Raw genomic sequence first — 10786 nt, 5'->3', positions numbered from 1 at the left:
AACCAGGACATTTTAGAATATAATCTGTCCTCTTAGAGAACTTCCTTGTCCAATTAAAATAGTTTTATGTGTTTGTATGAAAGTTGCAAATATTATGAAAATTCTGAGCTATGTCTTGAACCTGTCAGCCTTGATTTTCTTACAGGGGGGTCAATTTTCCATGTAACTAATTGGAATCCCAAATCACTTTGTTCCCCAGTGGTTTCAGTTCAGGTCCCCTGTGCTGGTATGTCCATGGAACTACTTCCATGTCCATGGAAGTAGTCATCAGATGGTTTTTTCCAGAATACCTGTGTGCTCCAGCTCTTCTCTTTCTCAAATAAGAGCTTCTGCCTGTAACTTTCTGTTTACCAGACTCAGAGCATTCAGAAGACATTTTCTTCACAGGTTGTACAGAGTCTAGCAAACCCTGACTACATCCACTTCAACACATTTGGTTGTTTACATGTGCATGAACAGAAATTTCCATTTGGTTGTATGTGAGCAGTACAGGAAATTATTACTCAGCAAATATCTACCCTTAGTTTGATGTTTTGACTTCTACTGGACTTGAGTCACACAGTGTTCAGTGAAATTAATCAAGCCAGGGTTTCTTCAGAGAATTTCTTCTTACTGCTGACAGAGACATCCATCTGAATTCCATCCATCTAGAAAAATTTTTACTGTTTTTTTGACTGGATAAAATCAAGGCAAATGTACACCCTTAATACAGCATTTTCCCCATCAGGCTCTGCTTGCGGACTACAGTCAGTGTAAGGTAAAAACAAATATTTCCTCAAGGAGCATATCCACAGGACAGCTGTCTACAGGGCATATTAGCTCATTTTACTAGGAAGCCCAAAATTAGCTGTTAGAGAACGGTAAATAGAGTAGATGCTTTTTTCTTCACGGTCCTCCACCAATCCACTCACTCTGAGACACCTTTTAGAAGTAGTTATATTTGTTTGCCAGTTCCTCCAGTTGGCTTGCCAGCTCCTTGGTCAAGTGAGCTGCCACCAAGTACCATGGGAGGTTTTTGGTACAGAATATATACCTTTGACTCTAGTGCAGGAGCATTGAGAATCGCTGCAGACCAATCTGGTATAGAAGCAGATATGCTTAGAAGCATATTAGTTTGGACACAGTATCATGCTAACATGCCTAATGGGCTTTTGATTAAGAGCTAGATCAAAGACAGACACCTCAGAGTGTGAGCAAGGCAAGCTTGGGTTTATCTGTACCTGCCCATGCTCTAAATCTGTTTATTAAACTTAAACTGTTAAAGTAAATAAAAGCATTTTAAAGAAACTGTTTATCTGATTCTTGTGTTTATCAGATTTCTTAAATAATAGCTGGCTTGAATGAATTAAATGAACTACCAATATATTTAAATTCAAGATAAACTCTAGAAATACAGAAAAAAAATTGAAACTTAAGAAATTACTAATGAATACTCTTCACTCTAACAAATATTGTTAGGAGCCGTACAACATCTCATATTATTCTTAATAAGTATAATTCTCTCCGTTCACTGAAATGGAATTTTGGAGCAAGATGAGTCATATTCAAGCTTCCAGAGCTCTTATTAAAATGCTTTCAGGTCATTTGGCACACATGCAAAAGATGTACTGAACCAGCTTTGTGTTCCCAGATGATACACCACATCTCAGCCTCTTCTCAGATGAATGTATGACTGGACTTGTCAGAAGCTGCAAATCAGAAACGCAGTCCCTTCTCTATCAGCAGCACGATCTTCTTACTGACCAGATGGAATCAGATCTATCACTACAGGTAAGTGCTTCTGAATATGGTAGCCTACATGACCACAGGAAAGAAACACACGCAGGTCTGTTTTACAGATCTCTAATTTGTTTAAAAGAATAGTACTTTCAATGTGTATAGTATATGAAGCAGTTAGAGTAATTAGAAATAAATAAAGTAAAATAAAATATATTTTATTACAGTATGAATGGTAGGCCTTTGGGTACAATTTACCAGTTACAAATTGCTGTTCTATCATTAAGCCATAGAGTTCACTATCAGAGATACAAATCTTGTTTCTGTGTGGGAACAAGAACACTGTTGCGTATGTGTGACATTTCAGGTTTGGTTTTTCTGTGGGGGGGAAGGGAGGTTGCATTCCCGCATTTTCATTCCCTAATGACTTGGACATATAACAACCATCTGTTCAGATGGTTCAACCCAGAACATGTTGTTCTGAGAGAGATGAAAGAGTAACCAAAGAAAAAAAAAAACACCAAAAAAACACAGACACAAGACATAACAGATATTTTCTGTCAAATGTAACTTTAAAAACTTTTGTTAGTAGGACAAAGAAAATTTCCACCAGGTGAAGTTAACCATTTTTCCTTTGCTTTTTCTGATACAAGTAGTGCAATATGTGAAGAAAAAGCACAAGAAAAGGATTAAGCTAAATAAATACATAGTCTCAAGGGTTCAATTGGCTCAAATTACTATAAAATTTACAGGTAAACTGCTCCCTTTCTTGAAGCTTGTGAAAGTATCATATGACAAAACACAGCACAGACTATTAATGGGACTCAAAGGTTTCAAAGGGAAAAATGAACAAATTAAAAATTAACCCTATCAAAAACAAAAGCACCAATTCACCAAAATCTTTAAAGGCTTATTTAATAAAACATTCTGTAAGAAGTGATCAGTCATTCGCAGTATACCATGCATCATACTAACAGAAGGGGAAGTGATGACATATTAAAAATGACTTTTATTTTTAAATAAGTATCATGACTTAGTGTGGAGGCAAGATTAAAGGCTTCCAGAGGTCCTTTCCAACCTAAATTATTCTATAATTCTCTGAAAAATGCACTTAGAAAAGAGGCTGGACAAAGGAACATTGACATTCTTCCAGTGAAAACAAATGAGGTCGAATTTAAAGATAAACCGGAGGAAGCATGGAAATGAAGAACAGGAGAATTACACAGAATAACTTGGTGAAATAGCAGAAAACTGCTTATATGTATTTGCTGTAAAGGAAAGGGAAGAAGAGCAGAAAACTGCAAAGAGATGAGAAACAGCATATCAACATACATAAATGTACCACCTGCAGTAGAACAAGAAAGGGCTAACGATCTGGATTGTGGACAGAAGTCATAGTTGAGTCCCCTAGAACACCTACTAGAAAATATTCCAGTTGGGATGAATAAGCAGAGAAGGATACAAATAGGAAAAAAAAGGAGTTTTTACTTGTTTTGTTGGGATGGGATGTGTGGGAGGGGGCAGAGGGAAGAAGGAAAAAGGGAAGGATGGAAGGAGGGAAGGATGGATGGTGAATGCATGCATGCATGCTGGGGAGAGAGAATGCTGATCAGTAAAGATAGGAGGAGGCATTTAGGTGATGGGATGCCAAAGGTAATGGAAAGTCAGGTAGATCTTTGGCTTTGCTGTCTACAGTAATGGAAAATGTGGTGACTTTTAAACCTCCTAAGAGATAATAAAGGCCTATGAGTTTTGTTGTTTTTATTCTTGGTTTTATTGTTAACTCTGCATCTAGCATGGCTTGTTGATTTACTGATATATCATCTTCTTGAGCTGGACTCAAAAGCCCTCTGTTTTGCTTGGAGGTATGTATTTCTGTGATCTGTTAGCTGTTCCCTGATAAGGTACCTGTATACTGTAGTACAAGCAATTCAGTCTAATGTTGAACCTGGCCTTGCTTTCAGCAGGGGTGGATCAGGTGACCTCCTCAGGTCTCTTCAAACCTGAAGTATTCTGTGACTTACCTGAGTCTAATGCTATTGTCAAAACTTGTACACTGGTTGTGAATACATCCAGCTTAAATTGTGTCAACCTAAAAATAGCTTTACTCCATGCTGATCAGCAAGGATGTGGTGTGAATGTGTCGGCAGGCATGCCTATGTGTCTAGGACTAAAAAATATAACTATTCATTTTGAGTGACACCTTTTAGGGTTATCTCTTAAAGAGGTGATAAGGGGTTACATTAAATAATGGAATATAGCCTGTGAATTACAGGTGGTGGCACCTGTAAAAACATTGCCAGAAATGAGAACATGAGAAATGTCTGCATATCTACATTGGTAAGAGTGCTAGAAGCTCACTGAAAACTACGTGCACCCTCATTTCACTGAGGACAGCTTATACAACCTGGTTTGTGTATACATAAATATGTCACATGATAACAGAGGAAAATTACTGTACTTTGTCCAAAGTGCATTACCGGCCTTTCCCAGCTTTAGGAAAGAGGCAGGGCTTCCCTAAGCAGAGGAACTTTTCTTTTTGATATTGTTCAAGATTCTGTTTATGCTGAAATATCTAGTAAGTGTCTGATCAACCCTCTTCTAATCTTGAGCACGTAAACTGAGCAGTTCTTTTTCTCTTTTAGCCACTATAATATTTAACACATACTAGTACAGTGAATGAGGGGGAATAAAGCAATCTTGACTGAAAGCAATGGTGCTTCTACTTCAAGATGGCTTCCACTCTTCAATACAGAAAAATAATGTGGGAGCCTGAAACAAGGGATTGTGGCTCTTTAAAAGCTTCTAATGGAAGCTGAAAATCTATGTATTTCTGTGAAAATACTGCATCAATATATTTGGTAAGAAGTAATACCAGGATTCTTAACTTCCAGAGAAGGCTCTTGATGAGTTTAATAAACAGGATTTAGAAAAAGCAGCCTGTTGAGGGTAGACAACAATTAAGTGTAACAGGCCTGCACTTTAAGCTTTATTTGATGTCTACATCTCTGTCCTCTGCAGTACTTGAATACTCTGTGACATAGTAATGCCTCAGTGCCAAGAGGTGCCTTGGAGATATAGCTTATCTTTTACACCTTTCTGCAAAAGTATATTTTGGTTTAGTTCCTTATGCCATTCTTTTGGGGCCTAAGGCTAGAGAACATATTTTGAGGATGCTGTCTTCCCTAGTGATTGTAACCACTGTGCTTACTTGGATAGATGGGCTACTGTATGCAGTGCTAAACTCTCCTCATGGGTGGCTGTGGGAAAACAAATGTGGGGACTGAAAGTTATCATTCCTTCTGGAGACTAAAGTAAAACCTGAAACCTGCTGTTTCTCAGCTGGCTAGTGGCAAGGGGTTGATGGAAGGGCAAGGAAGTAATCTGATAATCTTGTCCTCCTAGTACTACAACTAAGTGCACCCATCAATGCACTCACATGTGTTTTAACTCTGAAGAGGTTACTGCTTTTGCTATAGTAATCTCTGAACTACAGTTTGAGCCACACACTGGCTTGACTTGTGGGAAGAAACAATACTTTGCTACTTGTCCCTGTCCGGAAGAGATGTTGCTTCATTTTAGTTTGTGTATCTAGAGCTGACTAATTGTTGGGGGGAGGGGGGGGGGGGAGAATTACCCAGTGGTTATAGTATAGCTGTTACAGTTCATAAGGAAATACATTCTCATCCATTTTTTTGTCTTGGCTGTCTCGTGTTGCTTTTGCTGTAGGTCTTTATCAAATAGTATCTCTCCTAAGTTACTAGAAATACTTATTTGCTTAGCTGGCTTCTAACTGAATGCATCAGTCAAGATAAAGAGACCAAACTTTCTTAATGTTAGCAAACTTGGTGAGCCTCATTCTTGTCAGCAAGTCTTGCACAGGACTTTTATGTGGGTAGATTCATGTGCCATTTGTGGTGTTCAGAGTACTCATTACTTTAATAGTTTCTTATATAAGTACTTCCTGAACTAGGTGGGGCTTGGTTTCTGCTTACTTGCCCTACTGGGAAACTGCTAAGAAGTATATAATGATTGGTAGCTACAGTCCTTTTACCTGGGGGAGTCTGAGACAGTCTAATCCAACTGGAAAATTACTGCAGGAGTACTCAGGCCACTTCCTGGACTTGCTTTATAACAGACTTACTGTCAAGCATAGTCCTCCAGAGAAATAGATCAATATGAAGTGTTTATACTGAAGCTGGTTTTATTCTTCTATATTCATTATTTGATCATGAGGGGGAGAATGGGGCTTTTCAGCCTTGTCAGATCTTTGTATTTGACTGAGGAAGCTTAAAAAAAAATCTTTCTTTTTTCTCATTACTCTTTGAATTCTTATAATGAGGCAAATACCCAGTGAATAACTGCACTGAAAAAGGAAACAGTAGCAGAGCTATCAGGTGTCCAGGTAGTTTAAATATAACAAGACACAGGTGCTGGCTCTGAAGATGGGGAGCAGGCCTGTACTGGGTGCAAATTCTACACAGCTATGCCAACCAGAGGAGAAGGGTCTCCCAAAGACTGGCCTCCGCTGTCAGATCTGAGAAAAATCCTTTTAACAGATCCACTGGAGTGCTCTCTGAAAGATTAGTAATCAGCTCATAATCTCCTAATTCTTACTTCAAAGATATCTACATTCAAATAGATGGAAACAGGAGCTGGCCAAGAATTGCAACAGGCTTCTTTTCTGAGAGGATTAAGACCTGTTAATTCTTGTCCATATTGCTTTAGAAGTGTTTTTTCACGAATGGAAAACTTTAAGAGAAAGAAGAATTTGCAAGGTGTTTCCCTAGTGCTTAAATTTCAAAGGAGTAGGGGAAGAATACTAACTGATTAAAGTCAGCTGGAGAGCTTTGAGATGCTCTTAGTCTTTCAGATCTGACCATAACTACACTGACTTAAATGGGACTATTCCCTATGACAGCTCCTCAAAGTCCAGGCAAGATTCAGTCATGGCTCTGGCATTCAAAGGGCCTATATTCAGACTTCTGTAGTACCTTTCCTGTCTCAGCTATGTGGATCAGGAATTATACCACTGAGATACCTCTACTATGAGTATTTTGGTGTGTATCTTTGTTCTGACCAGAGAATGATCACTGATATATACAGCCTTAACTTTTCCACAAGAGTATAACTGAACTGAATGACTGGGTGGGGAAGAAAGAGAATGCAATAATATAACTGAAACCAATCAAAAGCTAATCATAATTAGACTGTATTGACTTAAACCTTGACCTTGAACTGCTGAGCATCTGGACCCAACCTCTGACTCAACCACAGTTATGTCTCCCACACAGTAACTACTAGTGACTACAAACACCTTGGTGTGATTTCCCCAGCCTAACTCTAGAAACACTGGTGCTACAGTCCTTTAGCTGTTTCTGCAAGCAGCTTAGTTTTTCTTTTGTGTAGCTAGAAGTGGCGTAACTGCTCAGGTGAGTGTATCCTACAGAATGGTACCCATCTGCAGGGACCATGTTTCCAGAATTTGGAGACCTTATGTATTACACCTATCTAACCCCTATACTATGTCACACAGTAGAACACATCTGTTGTAGAATAACACTGGCTTAAAACCTATTTTTGAAATGGAGGTAGAGTGCTACTTTAAGCAAAAGCACACCTCGAAGGGATTGCCTTTGGAGCTCAAGAATGGAAAGGAAGTTATGCCCGTGTTCACCAGAGGATAAGAACTTGTATAATTCTAGTGAACAGTGTACATGAACTAACATGAATTTAAGCTGAAGCTGTATGGGCAGTATTAGCACACATGACTGAGGCTGTGCCCTTAGTCAAATAGAAAGCACGTATGGGCCTGTTGACTGCATTCACAGTGTGTTTCCTATGTTTCAGATATTTTCCGGAGAAGTATATTAACAAATCTTAAGTACTTCCCTCAATTTGCCAGTGAAGAAACTTACTCTACTGCAATATAAGAATGGAAGAATAGTGAGTCTGCTACAGCTTTCCTGAGAAAATTGCAATCTTGCAGTATAGATAAACACGTTCAAGTTATGTCCCCCTGCCCCCTTTACTTAGCTAGGCTGTTTAAAAATAGCAGGGGAGCTATGGCAGTACAGTCCAGAATAAATTCTTAGTCTGTAGGAACTAGCTAGGATGTTGCTAGCCTACACTGAAAGCCTGTACTTCTGTCTCTTCTTAGACCGAAAGACCTTGCTTATCTCTAGGCTGTAATCCTAAATCTTGCAGAAAGCTCTTAGACTGTATCTTCCTTCTGGTTAGCTGAGTCAGTTCAGTTCAGTCCCTTTCTCTCCCCCCTATCCTCCTGGGAGGGAAGAAAAAAACCTAGAAAATCCAGACCTATTTCATCTGTTGCTAGTTCTAATCAAAGCTAATGCATCAAAGCTTTGTAGTTCTTAATAGGGGCTGTGACAGAGAAGTAACTTTTAGGCAGCGGAGGTGGGCATCAGGCTATCTATTGCTGATCAGTAGAACTTGACTTCAGCAGGCAGAACAGGGAAAAGTGGAAAATGCGAGTGGTAGATTTTTAGAGAAGAGCATTACCATACTCTGCTGAACTACCTCCATCCTTCAGGATAAGGCAAAGTAAAGGCATTGAATAGTACTTCTCTTAGCTGACTGTTTTGTGGACTTACTCCTCAAACACAAGTCAGCCTGGTGATGAAACAGCTCTTCCACAGTGCTCGGTCAGGGAGCGCTGGGGAACTGCGTATGTAAGTTTCTACAGGGCTTCAGATAGTGGCTACTTGGAGTAGACCGACAGTGGACTCATGTGGAGGTCTGCCTGAGGAAAATGGTGCCACTGCCACAGCTGACCTACAGGGCTAACTACAGAAGTCCACTCAGATAAGGTCTGAAGCAAATAATGAAGCAAACCCCCTACTTCCCTTTCTCTGCAGCCATGAAAAGACATACTGGGTAGCTCAATAACAGCAAGGCTTAGGCCACTTAAAAAACCCTGCATCTTGCTGGTTTCTACAGCAAATTAATGAGTAGGTCTGTAGTACCCGGCAAAGCAGTGCTGACCCAGCAGTACTGATTCACGCGTGCTCAGTTCAGTTCAGGTAACTGCTGTACTGGCGTTTAGACCACAGGAACCGGCGCCACTTGGTGAGCCCCACAACAGACCGCAGAAGGAACCGAGCCGGGCCGCCCTGCAGCACTGGTGTGCCCTGGCTGGTTGCTGTGACCCCCGTCACAACGGGCGGTCGCTGCCGAGCAGAGCTGCGAGCTGCCTGTTGTGGCCAGATTCACGCAGTCGGGGAGAAGTGCACCTTCCCAGAGGAAGCGGGCCCTGCGACGACTTCGAGGCAACGCTTCACTGGCAGCAAACGTGGCGATGCTCCTGCGAGCACCCGGGCAGCCCCACGCGGCCCACACGCGTGGCCACCTGCTCGCAGCAGCGCGGCACACGAGGACGGCGGGTGCCCAACCCACAGGTGACCCTCAGGGACAGGGCGCGTCGCGCCTCCTGCCGCAGCCGGGGGCCGTAGTTAATGTTTAGCGGGAAGCGGCACTTCAGGGCCTCTCGCCCTGCCCTCAGAGCCCGGCTGCAGGCTCGCGAGCCCTGGCCACGCTCCTGGCGCCACAGTGCGAGGGCAGGGGCCGCCAGCGCCGCCCGCCCACGGGGCCAGGACGGACCCCCGGCGCAGGCCGCGGCCGGAGCAGCTGGGCTTCCCCGCGGGCCACCCGCCTCCTGCCAGCCGGGCCCGGGCCGGCACCGCCGCGCCGAACAAAGCCGAGCCGACGAGCCCCCCCCGCCCTATCCCGGGCGCGGCCGTTGGCCCGGCGCCGCCCCCCGCCCGCCGGGCCGTGACGCCGCGGGGGGCGGGGCGGGCGGCGCGGCGGGAGCCCGGGCGGCGCGGGGAAGTCAGGGCGCGACCGGCGCGGCGCGGGGCGGGGCCTGCCATGCAAACGAGGGGGGCGCGGCCTCCGGAGTTGTGCGGCGGCCCCGAGGGGCGGGGGGCCGGGGGCCCGGCGGCGGCGGCGGCGACGAGCACGGCGGTTGGCGGGGCCGGCGCACCACATCGCACCGCACCGCACCGCACCGCACCGCACCGCACGGCAGGGCGCGAGGCGGGCGGGCGCCGCCGGGCCGTTGGGGCGGGGGAGCGGCGCGGCGGCCACAGTCATCCCGGCCCGGCGGCGAGCGGAGCGGGAACATGGCGAGCGTAGGGAACGGCACGGAGGAGAGCGGCGGCGGCGAGGAGGTAGCCGGCGGCGAGCGGGCTGGCGGGCGCGGGGCCGGGTCGCCCCTACCTGCGCGGCGGGGTCGGGCCGGGCCGGGCCGGGCCGGGCGGTCGCCCCGCTCCGCTCCGCCGCATCCCGCCGCCTCGGCCGGGCGCGGAGCCGCCTCGCCCGGGGCCGGCGCGGCGGGGCGGCCGTTGGGCTGTTGTCGCGGCGGCGGGCGAGCGGCCCCTGGGGCGGGCGGCCGAGCACCGCCCGCCTGCGCGCTTCCCCTTTCCTCGCTCTGACTTGTGGCTCTTTTTCTTCTTTTTTTGATTTTTCGCCCCGTGCCGAGGCCGAGCGGCTCCCCCGAGCGGCCCCGCTGCGCGGCGGGGTGCCCTCGCCGTGCGGAGCAGGTTTCTGCCCCGGCGAGAAGTTGTGTCCGAAGAGGAGACTGCCTGCCCGGGGGCCCGGGCCGCGAGGGATCGGCAGCGGACACACTGCGTGGTTTCTGTAGCTGGCAAGTCCGGCAAGGCGGAATAGGGGCTGATTTAAGGCTTGTTACACCCTGCAGACGATCGCCTTCCCGACGCTCTGGTTAAAGATCCCTAAGCGTCCCAATGCAAACCTCCAGACCCTGTTCATGGGGAAACTGAGTGCCTTAAAACTGCCGTCTGAGCTTTCCTGCTCTGTGTCCTGTCAGTCCAGGAAACATGCCGCAGCAGGAGTGTTGACAGTGCCTCTCGGAGAGTTAGCGGTGGTGGAGGGCTCTCCCGGGCAAGCTTTGGAGAAGTTCCTGCAAAACTGAGGCAGCCGTAAAGGGAGAGTACATTTAAAAGCGAGTAGCCCGCAGCCTGGAATGCGCATGCAAATATTGATTTGACCTCTGACTGTACGCGCTAATATCTTTGTTTTTAGCATTGGT

General features: G+C 45.7%; 1 protein-coding gene across 1 annotated transcript in view; it reads left to right on the top strand.

The window, feature by feature from the left end:
• Positions 1–9617: 9617 nt before the first annotated feature.
• Positions 9618–10786, top strand: part of TTC39B (tetratricopeptide repeat domain 39B) — a 78078-nt gene continuing 76909 nt past the window's right edge. Inside the window, exon 1 of the mRNA XM_064502571.1 lies at positions 9618–9905. Coding sequence (XP_064358641.1) covers positions 9858–9905 — 48 coding nt within the window. The 5' untranslated portion in view covers positions 9618–9857. The remainder of the gene's footprint in view (positions 9906–10786) is intronic.

This window comes from Dromaius novaehollandiae, chromosome Z (genome assembly GCF_036370855.1).
Source record: "Dromaius novaehollandiae isolate bDroNov1 chromosome Z, bDroNov1.hap1, whole genome shotgun sequence".
Classification (NCBI taxonomy): Eukaryota; Metazoa; Chordata; class Aves; order Casuariiformes; family Dromaiidae; genus Dromaius; species Dromaius novaehollandiae.
Note: the sequence above shows the minus strand (reverse complement) of the source record. Positions and strands in the feature narration are given on the sequence as shown.